The sequence below is a fragment of the Pseudopipra pipra genome, chromosome W (assembly GCF_036250125.1).
Source record: "Pseudopipra pipra isolate bDixPip1 chromosome W, bDixPip1.hap1, whole genome shotgun sequence".
In the NCBI taxonomy this organism is placed as follows: domain Eukaryota; kingdom Metazoa; phylum Chordata; class Aves; order Passeriformes; family Pipridae; genus Pseudopipra; species Pseudopipra pipra.
The window spans coordinates 23551763-23571267 of NC_087580.1; the positions used below are offsets into that span (position 1 = coordinate 23551763).

Genomic DNA, 19505 nt, shown 5'->3' on the forward strand with positions numbered 1-19505 from the left:
TCCTGGAGAGCAAAGTGGAAAGCAGATGGAAGCTTTGAGGCCCTGGCCTGAGGAGATGCCCCTGCAGGATGGCAGTGCTGCTGCAGAGGTCAGCTCTGTGCCAGCAGTGCCCGTGGCTGTCCCTGCCTGCAGTCCCTGGACAGTCCTGCAGCAGGACTGGGACCCACTGCCAGAGCACTGAGGCCTCCAACAACACAGGGCTCTGCAGGACAGTGTGGAAGGGAAGGGAGAGGAGGCCAGGCAGGAGAAGGGCTGCTGCTCCCTGGCAGTGCTGCTCTGCTGGGACTCTTTTCTGGCCCAGCTCTGCACAGAGGCCCTGACCCTGCAGCTGCAGAGAAGTCAGAGAGGAAAGATGTCAGGCAAACAAGTCAATGCAGAGTTTTTATTTGGTTTAAGCAGACAGTGAGTACAATTGCCAATTTGTACAGCCTGTGGACCAGGCTAGAAAGGCAAACACTGAATTGAAAATTATATATCTCTTTACATATATATATATATTTATATATATAAAGATTTTCTGGTGTGAACAAATTCTCACAAAAAAAACACCTCTACCAGGAGCAAAAAATAGAGAAGATATAGTGGGCCTTTACTGAAGTACATAACAGGATTGGTCCTTAATGAGGTCCATAACATGCAGAAGAAGGAGAGTTTATTGCTTCTGAAAAACACCCAGTCATGAGTTTCCTCAGGGCATCCTTGAGCTCCTGGTTCCTGAGGCTGTAGATGAGGGGGTTCAGTGCTGGAGGAACCACCGAGTACAGAACTGATACCACCAGGTCCAGAGATGGGGAGGAGATGGAGGGGGACTTCAGGTGGGCAAATGTGGCAGTGCTGATAAACAGAGAGACCACAGCCAGGTGAGGGAGGCACGTGGAAAAGGCTTTGTGCCGTCCCTGCTGAGAGGGGATCCTCAGCACAGCCCTGAAGATCTGCACATAGGAGAAAACAATGAAAATGAAACAACCAAATGCTAAACAGGCAGTAACCACAAGAAAGCCAATTTCCCTGAGGTAGCCTGAGTGTGAGCAGGAGAGCTTGAGGATGTGTGGGAGTTCACAGAAGAACTGGCCCAGGGCATTGCCTTGGCACAGGGGCAGGGAAAAGATATTGGCTGTGTTCAGCAGAGCATTGAGAAACCCAGTGGCCCAGGCAGCTGCTGCCATGTGGGCACAAGCTCTGCTGCCCAGGAGGGTCCCGTAGTGCAGGGGTTTGCAGATGGCAACGTAGCGGTCGTAGCACATGATGGTGAGGAGGGAAAACTCTGCTGACATGAAGAAGACAAAGAAAAAGAGCTGTGCAGCACATCCCGTATAGGAGATGGTTGTGGTGCCCCAGAGGGAATTGTGCATGGCTTTGGGGACAGTGGTGCAGATGCAGCCCAGGTCTGTGAGGGAGAGGTTGAGCAGGAAGAAGCCCATGGGGGTGTGCAGGTGGTGGTCGCAGGCTACGGCGCTGAGGATGAGGCCATTGGCCAGGAGGGCAGCCAGGGAGATGGCCAGGAAGAGCCAGAAGTGCAGGAGCTGCAGCTCCCGCTTGTCTGCCAATGCCAGGAGGAGGAACTGGGCCAGGGAGCTGCTGTTGGACATTTGTTGCCTCTAGATGTGGGGCCCTGTTCAAGTAGGAAATAACAGTGACAAGTTAGGGCAGAACATTCTATAAAAATTCAAAGCTGCTTTCCAACACCTCTCTCACTGCTCCACTGGTTTTCCTTTTCTAGGAGTCTCTCCTTCAGCTCCATGGCTGGAGCCCTGCTTGGGGCTCACCACATCTTCCATGTGGAGCAGACCCTCTGCCCACTGGCTGTGAGGGGTCAGCTCTGCTCTGCAATGGTGGGGTCATGGGCATGGTGGGCACAGGGGCCTGTCCTGGTGTTCAGCTGTGTCAGATTAAACTGCTCCCAGTGCCAAAGGACTTGTCAGCATCTGCACTTCCAGAATAACCAAGAGAGCAGAAGGCAGTTTCAGAAGTTTGGGGTTTGTTTTTTTTAGACTCTCCTCATCTCTCCTGAGGAGTGTTCCTGGTGTCAGAACCCCTCAGCACTTCTGATGCACTCAGGGAGAACTGAGCAGGTCCTGCCAGGCAGCAGGATTGTCTGGGGCTTAGTGCAGAGGGAGGGGAGCTGGTCTGTCCCTCTCTCCTGTTCCCATTTGACCTGCATTTTCTCCTTCCTGGGATGGAGATCGATCACACTCCCAGTTTGGTCTGAAAAGCCACCAGACACTGTTGAGAGCAGAGGGATCCATCCCACACTACTCAAGGTCTCAGCCTGTCTCAAGGGCTCAACACCCCACTTGGAGCCAAGGACACCCGTGGCTCATCTCCCCAACCCAACAGCATCTCCTGGCATGGGCACAGCATCTCTGCCCCTCTCCACTGGGGCTTTCAGAGAACACAGCTGTGCTGGGAGGATGATTTGCATTCTCCAGGGCAGCTCCCAGCTTGGAAGGACACCTCAGAAAAGAGCCAAGTGTCCTAATGACAGGGTCTGATTGAGGGAAAAAGAGCTCCTTACCCAGGCTCACAGACTTCACTGCCCACAGCCCACAGGGCAGAGGACAAGTGGAATGTCTCATTCCCAGGGACACTCCTGCCATAGGGGAATGCCAGGATCAGTGTTGGACTGTGTAGCTTGAACTGCCCTCCCCAGTGAGCCTGACTGAGAGGAGGGAACAACCTCAGGACCACGGGCAAGCTGAGAACCAAGGGAATGCACAGGGAGGGTCCAGCTGGGAGAGGCCAGGGCAGAGCCCACTGGGCACTCAGGGCAGCGTCACCCTGAGCCAGCTGTGCCATCTCCCAGACACCAACAGTGCCAGGAAGTTGTTCTCAGCTCTGGGCAACTCCTCACAGTTCCCTGTGGAACTCAAACCACCAGGCATGTGGCTTGAGAGCCTGAGAGAAATCCCTCCTTGGATGTTCCCCATGAAGTATCCACTGGAAAATATCCTGGGGTGCTCTGGTTCTGTGAGCAGCCCTGACCCATGAAACTCTCACTGGATAGCAGAAGAAACCTGCCCTGCCCTGCCAGGCTTTGCTCTTTCCACCCCCAGCCTCTGCCCAGCCCTGAGGGAGCTCCCCAGCCCGGCTGAGAGCTGCCCCTGGCAGTGGCAGAGCTCCTGCCCTGGCACAGCCCTGGGCTGCAGGACCCTGCTCTGCAGGACAGCTTGGGGCAGCCTGGGTGGCACAGCTTGGCTTCACAACCCTGCAGCCATCCCTGGGAGAAGGGAACCCTGCTGGGATGTGCCCGGGATGGTGCAGCAGGGAGTGGGATGTGCCAGCGTTAGGAGATCTTTGCACCAACTGCAGACACATTGCCCTTCATGCTGACTCACCGTGAGGGAGCCTGGAAAGATTCCTCCTGCAGTGGATCTTCCTCTCGACTTCCCTCCCAGCCCAGGCTGTGTGTAACCTCTCTCTGCCTTGCTTTTGTGCCCTGGGTGCTGCAGGCAGTGCCCTCAGCCCTGCTGGGCTGTGCAGAGGAGCTGCTCCTGGGCAGAGCTGTCTCTTTGAAGCTCTTCTTGCTTGCCAGGAGCTCCCTGTGTGGCAGGAGCCCGGCCCAGCTCAGCAGCACAGCAACAGCCCTCAGGGGCTCATTTCATGACCCTCAGGGGGGTTTGGTGGTGTTTACATGAGACTCAGTCCCTGAGAGGAAGTTCAAACAACTTTTCAGAAAGTCAGATTGAAACACTGAAGTTTCTTGTAGTGCTAATGAGTCTCACTGAGGGACACAACTGAGAACATGTCCCCAGGTTCCAGTTAGAGCAGAAAACTGCAGACAGTGATGCCAAGGATGGACAAGCAAGGGAAAGGTGGCTCTGATGCTGAAGAAACCTTGACTTCTTTCCTTCATCCAGAGGACTAAGCCCTGACCTCAGCCCCTGGGAAGGGATTTTCTGTCCCTGCCTTATTCCTCAGGGCTCTTCCTGGGGCACTGGGCTGTGGGATGTGCAATGCCAAGGGCAGGACCATGGGGTGGCACCTGCCAGGCTGCTGAGCAGGGACAAGGAGGCCATGAGGCCCCAGGGCTGCAAGGGGCACTCCCCTCCTCCTGGCATCAGGGGCACAGACAGCAGCCCTGGCCAAAGGCCTGCAGAAGGTGGCTCTGTCAGGGCCTTTCAGCTTCTCCCCCTCCCTGTCTCCTCTCCAGCCCAGGCTGTCCTACGGTGTCCATGCCCTGCCCCTTTCCCTGCAGGCTGTCGTCATCCCCCCGGCTGCCCCACCTGGCTGGCACCTTCCTGCACTGACATCTCTGCGTCCTCCCTGGCTCTTCCTGCACACACAAAGCCTTGGCCTCATCCACACTCCTCCTGGGTGATGTGTTGCATCACACCATTGCCCTCAGAGTGAAACTTCTTTCTCTTTGTTTCCAGCCTGGACATCTCCAGCTGCACTTGGCATTATTTCTTTATTTCTCAGGCTGTTTCCTGCTATGACAAAAGGATCCTTCATCTCTGAAACCCCCCTTCAAGCCCTGTCTGGCTACTCCTGCACTGTCCTCAGTCTCCACACCATTGAGGCCACAGCTCCTTAGTCCCTGCAGAGTGGTCATGGGCTTGAAGCCTCCAAATCTTTTCTTGGGAGATCCCTGGGTACTCTCCAAGGTGTTTGCAGATGAACACGTGGTGCTCATAGTCTAAGGAAATCACAGGGATACAATTTACCAAGGCCTGTATTGGCAGAACAGGGGGCAATGGCTTTAAACTGAAAGATTGGAGTCTTATATTGATAATAGGAAGAAATATTAAAATAATAAGGGTGGCAAGAACTGAAGCAAGTTTCCAGAGAAGTGGATGTCCCATCCCTGCATTTGTCCAAGGTCAGGGAATGCGAGTAACCTGAATTAGTAAGAGATGTCACTGTCCATGTCCAGCAGCTTGGACAAGATGATCTTTCAGCTCCCTTGCAAGCCAAATGACTCTGTGATTCTTTGAGTCCCAAACTCCTTCTCCAGAGAATTTCCATATTGAGGACATGAACTGCCATGTTTTTGGAGAAACTCTTTTAAGCCCAAAAGGTAAAAAAATAATTCAAAGAGAGTTCCAAAATATCTGTGTGAAGGCTTCACCAAGTGGGTCAATGGCAGAACCTCCCAGGATGACCTCATAAATGTGGGTGGGGTTTTCATGCTCAGGGTCTGAAACTTATGATGGGCAACAGGAAAGCACATTTGGGGACTGAGGAAGACTTGTCATGGGATGTCGAGGAAAGAACCAAAGGAAGGGGAAGGGTGAGATCACAGCAATTTGTGAAGGAACAAGCATGAGAAAACAGAGGGAAAAGGGAATGAAAAAGCTGGTCATGTTAAACAGGAGGCTGGTCAGGACACGTCCTTGGCTGTGCCGTGATCCCCACAGCCTGTTCTGTTTTCCTAACAACCCCAATGCCAAGAAGTTTCTGTGAGGAGGGACCTCTCTGCTCCTGGCATAGGTTGTGGCCAAAGTTCCAGCCACTGCAGCAGAGCCAAAAATAGACAGGGAATCAAATAATCAGGTCTTGTGTTCTTTGGGGGGCCAGACTCTGCTCAGACTGGGGTGTGTGTGTGTGTGTTTGTGGGTTGGAAGCACAAAACAGTAAAGGAAATACAAAGCTCCACCTGCGATGGGGCCTGTGGGGATCAGAACAGACACAGAAATCAGATGAAAGTCCTGTGGTGTGTGTTGCCACGACACCAGGGAGGAACATGGAGAGAGGTGGAAGCTGCGTAATCTCGTTCTTCTCCTTGATACCCAGAGATGTTTTATAAAAGCCAAATGCACCTCCTACCAAGAAATAACCTGTACAATGTGCCAACAAAAGAAATAGAAGGTTTGACCATAGTCCCACCCACAGCACTTTGCACAGTCCTGGTTAATGAGCTATAAAATGTACCCTGGATTAGCCCCTAAGTTTGGGATGAGAATTGGACACAACATGTGCAGGGACAGATGGAGGGGTTTGTCCCCCTGGCCCTGCCCACAAGGGACACCTTTCAGGAAGGGTTGTGGCCTTGGCTGTGCTGAGGGTTGCCCCGGGCAATGCGGCTTGGGATTGCAGTGGCACTGTCAGGGCTCTGCAGAGCTCCTGGCAGTTCCTGCATTTGTCCCCAGCAATGCCAGAGACCTGCAGGGGTTGCAGTCAATCCCTTGTGCTCTTTGGGCCCCCGACTGGCTCTGCTGAATGTCAGCAGGCCTGGAGTTCCCAGACTGTTCCTGCATCCAGGGTCGGGCCTGCAGTGACGTTTGTGCAGCATTCAATTGGGGCAGTGGCAGGATGGCCATGGATCCATTCCTGCACAAACACAATGGGGCTCCATCCCAGGCAGGGAGAGAATGGGCCCACAGATGTTGGAAGGATAAGAACCAGGGAGTTTTGGCACTGTGGAACCCCATGGAACCAAAGGAACCCTGGGACATGGGGGAACCTCCTGGAATAAAGGGGACATTGTGACCCTGCAGCACCTCATGGAACCAAAGGGAGTCTGGGACGTGGCAGGGCCTGATGGAAACAAAGGAACCTCCTGGGAACAAAGGGACCCTGGACACTGCCAAAAGTCAGGGAGACAAGGGAGCCCCAGGACACTGTGGAATCTCCTGGAATCCAGGGGCCATTGGAATACACTGGGGCCTCCTGGAACCAAAGAGAACATGGGACACTGCGGAACCTCATGGAATCAAAAGGACCCTGGGACTTTGTGGAACATCAGGGAATCAAGGGGCCAGTGTGACATCCCAGAACCTTTTGGAACCAAAGGGAACCAATGGGACATTGTGGAATGTCATGGAATCCAGGGTCCATTGTGACCTTGTGGAACCTCACAGAATCCAGGGCCCATTCTGATTCTGCAAGGCCTTCTGGACTCAAAGGGACCATTGTGACACTGGGGAACCTCATGGAATCAAGGGTCCATTGTGACATTGGGGGAAATGATGGAATCAGTGGGCCATTGTCACACTGCAGGGCCTTCTGGAGCCCAAGAACACTGGGAAACAGTGGAACCTCATGGAATCAAGGAGCCATTGTCCCACTGCGGAGCCTCAAGGAATAAAGGATCCAATCTTTGCCTCAGATTTTTTTGAACAAAATAAATTTAGGTATTACAGAAGTGTGATTGAACCACTTTTGTCCCACAGGTTTTAATGATTGGCAAAATGAGAATATTTATATAAAGCGAATCCATTACTTGTACAAATGATCAGACAAAAGATCTAAAGCAGAATTATATACTACACAATACAAATGTTAAAACTACTAGTAGTACAGTATAAAATAGGATAGTGCACTGTATTGAAGCAATTATTGAAACAATTATATTAAAGCTAGCCAAAAGAAACAATTATTACATAGAGATCTGATGTAACTCACCCAGACCAACGGTCCTGGGGAGATTTCTTTTGCTCAGCCTTGAGGAGTGTCCTTGGAGGGCGTCCCCACCCAAGGCAGGAATCTCCACACATCTACCCCAAGAAGGGCTGTGTTAGAAGAACCTGCCTGGATGAAAGGGGACTGGACTTCTCCAGTAGGAAGGGATTGACTGCTCCTCACAAATGGACAGGCCAGTGAGCAGCTTCTCTGTCCCATCCAACTTCCAAAAGCAGGATGTGTGTTTGGAGTTGGGTGAACCAGGCTGGTTTGAGCATCATCCAACACCAAACCCATTCCCATGGTGGCACCAGTAACTGGCAGATCTCACAGACAGCTTGCATGAGAGCTGGCACTGTTGGCATTGTCTGATGGCATTTTAGGCCTTCTCAGGGTAGGCCCTCCTGCCACCCGGGTCGAGAGGTTGGCTGTGAAAGTCCATCCTGGAGATGCACAGGGAGCCAAGAGTTGGGCTCCTGAGTGACATCCAGCAATGGACAGGGGGATGGGACTGACCAGATGAAAGTGTCTCAGGTAGAGCTGGACTGGCAACACAAGGGGGAATTATTCCTGGCTCGCTGGGCCCAGGACACCTCAGGGCCTCAGGGAAGAGCTGCAACATCCAGCTGGGCTTGGGATCCAGGGCTGCATTTAACCCTGGACACCAACTGCCAGGTTCTCCAGACCTGGGAAACATGTGCTGCCATCAAAGAGGCCAAGAGGGTAAAGCCCCTGTGGGGTGGGGGATGATGGCTGAACTAGAGATGTGGGCAGGCCTGGCAGATTGATCCCAGCACACTCCCCAAACCAACCAAGGCAAGCTCTACGTGCTGACCATGGTGGAAACAACCCCTGGATGGCAGGAGACACCCCCTGTGCCTCCCACCACTGCCCAGAACACCATCCTGGGGAAAAGCAAGTCCTGGGGAGACACGGCCCTCCAGAAACACTGGGGTTGGACAGCAGGACTCTTTTCCAAAAACAACCTTGTGCACACCTGGACCAGAGAGCTCGGCATGGAGTGGATGGATCATATTCCCTGTCAGGCACCAGCCTCTGGGAAAGTTGAATGGTAGAGTGGACTGTTCAAAACCACCTGGAAAGCAATGGGCACTGGGACCTTCAAACCTTGGGATGTGCATTTAGCAAAAGCCACCCAGTTAGTTAATCCTGTAAGCTCAAGAGAGAAAACTCCAGGCCAATTCAGTGTCTAAGATCAGCTCAAAAGAGCAGGTCCTTTAATCAGGCCCACAGGCCCAGGGGAACACACACGACGCGCCCTCCCAGGCAATGGTTCTACAGTTTTAGAAGATGTTCCGTCCAATGCCAAAACTCTCCACCTCCTGGATCTGCCCAGTTCTGCCCCCAACACGCCCCTTGGGGAATTGGGTTTGGGGTCTTTGGGACCCCTTCTTCCTCATCTTTATCTTCTTCACAGCACGTACAGTCCTTGGGGCGTCTCCAAAGTGCTGGGCTTGAAGGTTGTTTTGTCCGTTGTGGGATCTTGTTGTCCAGGCCTGGGGTGTGATGTTGTTCAATAGAGGTGTTTTTCTACAATTTGACCTTGAAAAGAAGTGTAAACATGCTAAAGGAATTTAGAAAGTTTGATATCAAATGGGGTAATAAGATTGGGTCTGTGTAAAGTACTGTGCTAAATGGTGGCATATAATACAGCTACATTAACTTCTACATTTACTACACAACTACTTTTAAAATAATAGAAGAAAATATCCAGAAAGCTTTAGGGCATCACACAAACCTTGTTAGTGAACTCTACCATTTCAACTGGCCCTGCCCAAAAAGAACCTCTCCCTACCATTGAAGGGGATAAAATCCCTGTGGTCCATATGAGGAATATGTTGGGGAGGACACTTTGGATTAGTCCTGCCTTAAGCAAAGGCAAACCCACCCATGGGATTGTTTCTGCTCAAGGACTTGGGTGCACTTGGTGGATGATGCAGAGGGATGGGGAAACACTCTGTGTACCTCAAAGGATTTGATTTTAGGGTCAGAACAGTCCGTGATGTTGAATTGTAGAATATTGTTTGCCCAGTGACGCTCCTACTGTGTGCCAGAACTCCCATGAACAATGAGGTCTTTCCTTATGTACAGGTTTTTATTTTCTATGCTTTTGATGTTTTCTTAAAAAAAAAATGTCCTGTTTCCATTCCCTCCTTCTTCAGTAGCCCCCATCTTGTGTGTCCCAGAGACTTAGTCTAACTGGGGAGTCTCCTATTGGATTTGAGTGACATAAATGAACCTGCAATAAGCTTTTGTGTGAGATTCCTTTCCTGAGCAGAGCAGGACTGATCAGAAAATGAGAACAGCTTTCTGGCTGCCCCAGCTTAGGGACTGGCCCTGTGCCCGGAGCTGGAAAAACTGAGACTATCTACTGTGCAAAGTGGACTTCAGTGGAGGCAGAGTGAACTTAATATACAGTAGTGGAAGAACTGTTGTTTTTTATTGAGCTGTGCCTTCCTTTGGTTTTGTTTGCTGGCAATAAATGAACATCCCTCTGTGTCTTGGGCAGCTCTTTCTCCAAGCCAAGCAGGTGGGAGTTGGTGCCAAGGAGCTGAAACCTGCAGGTCCAGCCTTCAGTGGAGGGAGCTGAGATTTGCCCAAGGCTGCTTTGAGTGCCAGGGGTTTGATGAGGGAATGGTGGGGTGGGGATAGGGATAAAGTCTGATGGATTGTCAGACATAAAGGGTGTTGATTTTCTTATCTATTCAGACTGAATTAGGAAGTGCCTAGGATCAATATCGACTGGGGATTGTTGATATCAGTGTAAAAACAGGAAAAAAGGAAACAGGCCACAAAAAAGATCTCTTTTCTCATGGTTTTATTAATACAATATGTGTTTATTTTAACGCACTTCTGAGATCTGTCTAATTAACAACAAAGGAAATGAAGACTTAGAAGTAAATTATTCCCAGAGTGTCGTTAAGATGCCATCAGTGAGAAGAGAGTGTGGAGGAATGAGCAGACAAGGAGACCATCCCTGTGGCTGGGGAAGCAGGAACTCAGAGTCACTGGTTCCAGGTGAAAAATGGACTGTGGGATGTTTCTGTGAGAGCCCCTAAAGGGTGTGCTGGTTTCAGGGGGAGTACAGTTAAATTTCTTCCCCATGGTCAGTGCCTCTTTCTAAAATCCAACCTGATCCTCCCCTGACACAACTCCAGGCCATTCCCTCAGTCCTTTCCCTGGTCCCCCCAGAGCAGAGCTCAGGGCCTGCCCCTCCTCTGCCCCTCCCCAGGAAGCTGGACCTGCACTGAGGTCTCCCCTCAGTCTCCTCTTCTCCAGCTGAACACACCAAGTACCCTCAGTGTCCTCACACGCCTTCCCCCCAAGGCCCTTCCCCATCTTCCTTGCCCTCCTTTGGACACTCTCTAATGGCTCAATCTCTCCCTTCCATTGTGTCCCCCCAAACTGCCCCAATGGTGCAGGTGAGGCCGCCCCAGGGCAGAGCAGAGCGGGACAATCCCCTCCCTGGCCCGGCCGGCCATGCTGGGCCTGATGCCCCCAGGACAGGCTTGGCCCTCCTGGTTGCCAGGGCACTGCTGACTCAGGGCCAACTGGCCACCCACCAGCACCCCCAGGGCCCTTTCCCAGCACTGCTTTCCAGCCTCTCCTTCCCAGTCTGTCCGTCCATGCGGGGTTGCCCCATCCCAGGGCAGAATCCGGCACTTCCCCCTGGTGAAGTTCTCAGGGCTCCTAAAGAGCCGGGAGGTCACGGGATGTCAAAGAGCCCCACGGAGCTAAAGGGACCCTTGGGACACTGTGGAACCTCCTGGAATCAAGGGGCCTTTGTGACATGTGGGGCCTCATGGAATCAGAGGAACCCTGTGGAATATCATGGAATCAAGGGGCACCTGTGACACTGCAGGGTCTCATGCTCCAGAAGGAACCCTGGGACACTGTAGGATCTCATGGAACCAAGGTGCCATTGTGACACAGCATGGCTGCAGGGAATCAGGGCTCCAGAGTAAAAGTCCATGGTCTCATGGAAAAAATGAATTCTGGGACACTGTGGAACCTCATGGAAACAAGGGACCATTGTGACACTACAGGGCCTCATGGAGCCAAAGGAACCCTGGGACTTTTTGGATCCTTATGGAGTCAAGGGCCAGTTGTGACACTGCAGGGCCTCATGGAACTAAAGGAATTGTGGAGAACATCCCAGTAACCCAGGAACACTGGGACATGCAGCTCCCTGTGGAACCAAAGGAGCTCCAAGACATTCTGGAATTCATGGAACCAAGGGCTCATTGTGACACTCCAGGGCCTCATGGAAGCAAAGGAAAACTGGGACACTGTGGATACTCGTGGAACCAAGGGGCCATTTGACACGTGGGCCCTCATGAAAGCACAGGAACCCAGAAACATTTTGGAAGCTCAGGGAACCAAGGGGCCATTGTTACACTGTGGAACCTCAGAGAATCAAGGGCCCAGTCTGACAGTGCAGGGCCTCATGGAGCCAAAGGAATCCAGGGACACTGTGGAACCTCATGGAATGAAGGGGCCAGTGTGACACTGCAGAACCTCATGGAACAGTGGGAACAAGGAGACACTGCAGAACCTTGTGGAAACAAGGGGCCTTTGTGACACTGAGCAACCACCTGGAATCAAGTGGCCCTTGGGACACTGCAGGGCCTTGTGGAACAAAAATGCCCTTGGAGACTGTGGAACCTCACGGTGTCAAGGGTCCATTGTGACATGTCAGGGCCACATGGAACTGAAGGAAACCTGGAACAGGGCAGAACCTCCTGGAATCAAGGGGCCATTGTGACATGTGGGGCCTCATGGAACAAAAGGAATCCTGGGAAACTACAGAAACACATGGAAGCAAGTGGCCACTGGGACACGTGGGGCCTCATGGAATCAAGGGGCCATTGTGACACTGAAGGGCCTCTTTGAACCAAAGGGGCTTGTGCTGGGCTGTCATGGGCCAGGGCAGGGGCAGCTGGAGAGCCCCTGGCCCAGCCATGAGTCACGGGCTGAGCCATCAGCTCCTGCTGAGAGAAGGGACCTGACAGGAAACATTGGGGCAGTTTGGGGGGACACAATGGAAGGGAGAGATTGAGCCATTAGAGAGTGTCCAAAGGAGGGCAAGGAAGATGGGGAAGGGCCTTGGGGGGAAGGCGTGTGAGGACACTGAGGGCACTTGGTGTGTTCAGCTGGAGAAGAGGAGACTGAGGGGAGACCTCACTGCAGGTCCAACTTCCTGGGGAGGGGCAGAGGAGGGGCAGGGTCTGAGCTCTGCTCTGGGGGGACAAGGGACAAAACCCAAGGGAATGACCTGAAGTTGTGTTAGGTTGGATTTTAGACAAAAATTCTTCCCCCAGAGGGTGGTTGGGCACTGACCAGGCTCCCCAGGGCAGTGGGCACAGCACCAAGGCTGACAGAGCTCAGGAAGTGTTTGGATGATCCTCTCAGGCTCATGGTGTTACCCTTGGGGATGGTCCTGTGCAGGGCTAAGGGTTGGGTTGGATGATCCTTGTGGGTCCCTTCCAACTCATCCTATTCTGTCATTCTGTAATTATCAACCCTGTGTTCAGCACAAACCAAAACCACAGCCCTGCACTGGCCACAGGGAAGAAATTTAACTGTACTCCCCCTGAAACCAGTACACCCTTTAGGGGCTCTCCCAGAAACATCCCACAGTCCACTTTCCACCTGGAACCAGTGACTCTGAGTTCCTGCTTCCCCAGCCCCAGGGATGGTCTCCTTGTCTGCTCATTCCTCCACACTCTCTTCTCAGAGATGGCATCTTAACCAGACAAACCCCTGGGAATAATTTACTTGTAAGTCTTCAAATCCTTTGTGGTTAATTAGACAGATCTCAGAAGTGCATTCCAAGTGAATATATTGTATTAAAGAAACAATGAGAAAACATTTCCTTTTTTATGTCCCGTTTATTTTTTTCCTGTTTTAACATTAATATCAGCAATCCCCAGTTGATATTGATCCTGGGCAATTCTTAATTCAATCTGAATAGATAAGAAAATCAAGACCCTTTCTGTCTGACAATCCATCAGACTTTACCCCTATCCCCACCCCACCATTCCCTCATCAAAGCCCTGGGACTCAAAGCAGCCTTGGGCAAATCTGAGCTCCCTCCACTCAAGGCTGGACCTGCAGGTTTCAGCTCCTTGGCACCAACTCCCACCTGCTTGGCTTGGAGAAAGAGCTGCCCGAGACACAGAGGGATGTTCATTTATTGCCAGCAAACAAAACCAAAGGAAGGCACAGCTCAATAAAAACAAAAGTCCTTCCCCTGCTGTATATTAAGTCCACATTGCCTCCACTGAAGTCCACTTTGCACAGTAGATAGCCTTAGACCAATGGCAAACACCTTCTGTGTCAAGCACAGATCCCAAGATCCTCCAAACACTCCCTGCCCCAGATTCTGTCCATATTTGCCCTTTGCACACAGTGAGTCACACACTGAAGTCACAAGTTCCCTTGAACCACAGTGGGAGGAAAAGAGAGAAAGTGAATGAATTTGTGTGTTGTGCAGAGCTAAATCTGCACTCATCCCAATATTCTGGGCTTACAGGACCTTTATCAAACACCTTCTGCAGCATCTGTTCACTGGGCAAACATCTGTGTGGATGGCCAGGCCCAAGGAGTGGTGGGCAATGGAGTTCCAGCCAGGGGTGTTCCCAGGGCTCAGCACTGGGCTCAGGGCACTTCAATCTCTTTCTCAAGGATCTGCACAAGGGCATCGAGTGCAGCCTCAGGCAGTTCCCAGGGCACACCAAGCTGGGGGGAGTGTTGATGTGCTGGAGGGCAGGAAGGCTCTGCAGAGGGATCTGGACAGGCTGGATCCATGGGCCCAGGCCACTTGGAGGAGGTTCAACAAGGCCAAGTGCCGGGTCCTGCCCTGGGCTCACAACCACCCCAAATCCCTGACCATGCCCTGCAACTGGTCCCCACAGCCTGTCCTGTGTCCTTAATCCCTCCATTTCCAAGGACTCTGTGGGACAAGGGAGCTCTGTGCTCTGGGTACGGAGGGAGCTCCAAGTGCCACTGGAGTGGGAACCCCAACTCCTCAGGTTTGTGTTCTTTGGGAGATGTGGAACTGGTGAGAGAGCTACAGAAAGGTTTCTATTCATGGCCAATATAAAAAATAGGTAAAGATGATACATGTTAATAAACATCAAAACTCTTCTCTCAGCTCTCTGCGATGTCCCGGCAGCATCTGATGTGTCACCTATTCACAAGGCATTTCCATACAGGAAGAGTTTTAGACACAAACATAAGAAAAGGTTGTTCTCTGATGGATACAAACACAATTAAGATGTTGACTAATGTGCTATTTAATCTTCTGAAAGACTGGGCAGGTCCCTGAAGCTCAAAGCATGAAACCAGTCAATTGAGAGGCACTGAATGAGCAGAGAGCAACTGGAGGAGGAAACCAGGGAGCAACAGGAAGGACACACAACCAGCAAGTCTGCTGAAGAGATGTCCTCAGACATGACTATTTAAACAGGAGAGGTGGAAACACCTGAAGATAGAGGGAGATGAAGTTATAGACGGAATAGTGGTACTACAGGTAGAGGGGCAGATCAGTATTTCTTCTCCTGCCATCAGTACACGTCCAGAAAATTCTTGTTCTGTCATGGTGGGAAAACTTTGCCATTTCTTAAAAGTACTCCAATGACCCAGTAATGAAAATGTGCTTCAATATTATTTAAATGTGAAAGTATTAAAGCTGTGCCTCTTTCCAGACAGACATCACTTGTCAGGCCATGACCAACAGCACCACAGGCTGTGCTGGATTATGGGGTGTCTCCAGTGGCACAAAGGAATCAAGGGGCCATTGTGACACTGCAGGGCCTCATGGAACCAAAGGATCCCTGGGAGGCTGCATGATGAAAAAGGGAATAGAATACAGAGATGGAAAATGTCATGGTTTCAGGAGTTTTAGTATTTTAGGCCGTTTTTCCAACACTGTTTTGGAGGGACTGTCTCTTTAAGAAGGAATGCCTGCCCCACGCTGGGGCTGGGCAGGGAGGGGAAGAAAGAAGGAAAATGCCAGGCAGCAAATGGAACTTTTTCTCCTCCCTGGACCCCGGGGCTGGTGCCTGGAGAGTCCTCACGGCGCCGTCCTGCCCCGGGGCCCTGCTGCTGCCGCCCTGAGTGCTGAGCTCGCTCAGCACCACCAAGGCCGGGGAGAGCCCCAGAGTGACCCTGAGCCCAGGAACGTGCTTCTGCTTGTGCCCCCATTTCCCAGAGTTTCTTTGGCTTGCTGGGCCACAGGGGGGTGGTTATCAGGCAGGACCCTCCACCATTTTCCCACTTTGTTCCGGGAATGCCAGGTGGGTGAAGAATTCCCCTCTTTGTGGGTCAGCTGTTCCCTGTATATCTTTGTGGTTGCTGCTATTTCCTTGTCAGTAAACTCTTAAGAGTTTTATCTCTCTGTATTAGTAAGAAATAAAAAGGAAGGGATTCATTTCATTGGAGTTCCCACCCCAATTTTTGTCTTTAAACAAAGACAGCCCCTCAGTTGCATGAGGTTGTGCAGAGTCACAAATGCCCAATCGTTCCATAAGGTTCCACAGTGTCCTGGGATTCATTAGATTCCCTGAGGCCCTAGACTGTCACAATGGACATTTGATTCCATGAGGTCCTGCAGTGTCACAGTGGCTGCCTGATTCCATGAGGTTCTGCAGAATCCCAGGTTTCCTTCAGTTCCATGAGGCCCTGCAAGATCACAGTGGTCCCTTGACTCCATGAGGTTCCACAGTGTGCAAGGCTTCCTTTGGCTTTGTAAGGCCCTGCAGAGGCACAATGGCTCCTTGATTCCATGAGGTTGCACTGTTTCCCAGAGTTCTTTGGCATCAAAAGGCCTTGCAGTGCGACAATGGCCCACTGATTCCATCATTTTCCCCAGGGTCACAATGGACCCTTGATTCCATGAGATTCTGCAATGTCCCGTTGGTTCCCTTTGGTTCCAAAAGGTTCTGGGATGTCACACTGGCCCCTTGATTCCCTGACATTCCACAGAGTCCTGGGGTCCTTTTGATTCCATGAGGTTCCACAGTGTCCCATGTTCCCTTTGGTTCCAGGAGGCCCCAGTGGATTCCAATGGCCCCTGGATTCCAGGAGATTCCACAGTGTCCTGGAGTTCCCTTGTCTCCCTGACTTTTGGCAGTGTCCAGGGTCCCTTTGTTCCCAGGAGGTTCCTTTGTTTCCATCAGACCCTGCCACGTCCCAGACTCCCTTTGGTTCCATGAGGTGCTGCAGGGTCACAATGTCCCCTTTATTCCAGGAGGTTCCCCCATGTCCCAGGGTTCCTTTGGTTCCATGGGATTCCACAGTGCCAAAACTCCCTGGTTCTTATCCTTCCAACATTTGTGGGCCCATTCTCTCCCTGCCTGGGATGGAGCCCCATTGTGTTTGTGCAGGAATGGATCCATGGCCATCCTGCCACTGCCCCAATTGAATGCTGCACAAACGTCACTGCAGGCCCGACCCTGGATGCAGGAACAGTCTGGGAACTCCAGGCCTGCTGACATTCAGCAGAGCCAGTCGGGGTCCCAAAGAGCACAAGTGATTGACTGCAACCCCTGCAGTTCTCTGGCATTGCTGGGGACAAAGGCAGGAACTGCCAGGAGCTCTGCAGAGCCCTGACAGTGCCACTGCAATCCCAAGCTGCATTGCCCGGGGCAACCCTCAGCACAGCCAAGGCCACAACCCTTCCTGAAAGGTGTCCCTTCTGGGCAGGGCCAGGGGGACAAACCCCTCCATCTGTCCCTGCACATGTTGGGTCCAATTCTCATCCCCCACTTAGGGACAAAGTCAGGCTCCATTGGGTGTTTAGCTTTGCATTTGCTTCACTCTTTTTGCTTCCAACACACACACCCCCCAGTCTGGGTAGAGTCTGGCCCCCCAGAGAACACAAGACCTGACTAGTTGTGGCTCCTGCTGCAGTGGCTGGAACTTGGGCCACAATCTGTGCCAGGAGCAGAGAGGTCCCTCCCCACAGAGACTTCTTGGCAATGGAGTTCTTAAGAAAAGGGGACAGACTGTGGGGATCACTTGCAGGGCACAACCAGGGACGTGTCTTGAACAGCCTCCTGTTTAACATGACCAGCTTTTTCATCCTCTTTTCTCTCTCTTTTCTCATGCTTGGTCCTCCAAAGACCACTGGGATCCTACCCTTGCTTTGGTTCTTTCCTAGACATCCCATGGCAAGTCTTACCCAGTCCCCAAATCCCCTTTCTGGCTGCCCATCACGAGTCTCAGAGCCCGAGGCCAAATCCCCCATCCTCAGTTGCAAGGTCACCCTGAGAGGTTCTGCCATTGACCCACTTGCTTCAAGTTTCCTACAGATACCTTGGAACTTCCTTGGAATTGTTACCTTTTGGGCATAGAAGGGTTTCTCCATAAACATGGCAGTTCATGTCCTCAACATGAAAATTCTTTGGAGAAAGAGTTTGAGACTTTAGACTCAAAAGAATCCCAGAATTATTTGGTTTGGAAGGGAGATAAAAGGTCATCTGGTCCAAGTCCCTGGACATGGACAGTGACATCTTTTATTAATTCAGGTTACTCACACTCCCTGACCTTGGACAAATGCAGGGATGGGACATCAATTTATCTGGAAACCTCTTCCAGTTCTAGCCACCCTGATTGTTAAATCTTTCCTCCTATTATCCAGTGTAAAACTCTTCTCTTTCACTTCAAAGCCACTGCCCCATGTTCGGCCACTACAGGCCTTGGTAAAAAGTATCCCTGTGATTTCCTTAGACTATGAGCATGACATTTTCATCTGCAAAAACATCTGTGAGTGCCCAGAGATCTCCCAAGATGGGCTTGAAAGGTCTCAAGCACATGAGCACTAGAGAAGGGCTAAGGAGCTGTGGCCTCACTGGTGTGGAGACTGAGGACAGTACAGGACAGCCCTGAGAGGGCTTGAAGGGAGGATTTAGAGATGGTGGATCCTTTTGTCAGAGCAGAAAAGAGCATGAGAAAGAAAGAATTAATGCCAAGTGCAGCTGGGGAGGTCCCGAGTGGACATGAGGAAAAAGGAATTTCACTCCATGGAAAACGCTGCAACAGGTCAGCCAGGAGGAGTCTGGATGAGGCCAAGGCTTTGTGTGTGCAGGAAGAGCCAGGGAGGATGCAGAGATGTCAGTGCAGGAAGGTGCCAGCCAGGTGGGGCAGCCGGGGGGATGACGACAGCCTGCAGGGAAAGGGGCAGGGCATGGACACCGTAGGACAGCCTGGGCTGGAGAGGAGACAGGGAGGGGGAGAAGCTGAAAGGCCCCAAAAGAGCCACCTTCTGCAGGCCTTTGGCCAGGGCTGCTGTCTGTGCCCCTGAGGCCAGGAGGAGGGGAGTGCCCCTTGCAGCCCTGGGGCCTCAGGGCCTCCTTGTCCCTGCTCAGCAGCCTGGCAGGTGCCACCCCATGGGCCTGCCCTTGGCATTGCACATCCCACATCCCAGTGCCCCAGGAAGAGCCCTGAGGAAAGAGGCAGGGACAGGATCTGCCTTCCATGGGCCTGGGGGTCAGGGCTTGGCCCTTTGGATTAAGGAAACAAGTCAAGGTTTCTTCAGCATCACAGCCACCTTTCCCTTGCTTGTCCATCCTTGGCATCACTGTCTGCAGTTTCCTGCTCTAACTGGAACCTGGGGACACTTTCTCAGTTGTGTCCCTCAGTGAGACTCATTAGCACTACAAGAAACTTGAGTGTTTCAATCTCACTTTGACTTCTTGAGAAGTTGTTTGAACTTCCTCTCAGGGACTGAGTCTCATGTAAACAACCCCAAACCCCCTGAGGGTCATGAAATGCCTGGGGCTGTTGCTGTGCTGCTGAGCTGGGCCGGGCTCCTGGCACACAGGGAGCTCCTGGCAAGCAAGAAGAGCTTCAAAGAGACAGCTCTGCCCAGGAGCAGCTTTTCTGCACAGCCCAGCAGGGCTGAGGGCACTGCCTGCAGCACCCAGGGCACAGGAGAGAAGGCAGAGAGATGAGAGGCAGCCTGGGCTGGCAGGTGACTGAGCTCTCACCACAGGAGAGACCTCCCCAGGATTTGAAGGAAGAATTCTCTGGCTGTAGGAAAGTTCAACTTGTCTTCCTGGAGGCATCTCCTAAAGCTGGCACATCCCACAGCTTCCAGGATCTTTCAGCAGGACTCTCCCAGTTGCTGCAGTGCAGGG

At 52.0% G+C, this 19505-nt stretch overlaps 1 protein-coding gene across 1 annotated transcript; it reads right to left on the reverse strand.

The window, feature by feature from the left end:
* Positions 1 to 390: 390 nt before the first annotated feature.
* On the reverse strand, positions 391 to 1589 carry LOC135406370 (olfactory receptor 14J1-like). Its single transcript, XM_064640773.1, has one exon. It carries the CDS (start codon positions 1587 to 1589, stop codon positions 618 to 620), a length of 972 nt encoding a protein of 323 aa, XP_064496843.1. The 3' UTR covers positions 391 to 617.
* Between the last annotated feature and the right edge of the window lie 17916 nt (positions 1590 to 19505).

What these genes read in the sequence shown, in the direction of transcription:
- LOC135406370 (XM_064640773.1), bottom strand. Translation starts at nt 1,589, where the DNA reads ATGTCCAACAGCAGCTCCCTGGCCCAGTTCCTCCTCCTGGCATTGGCA.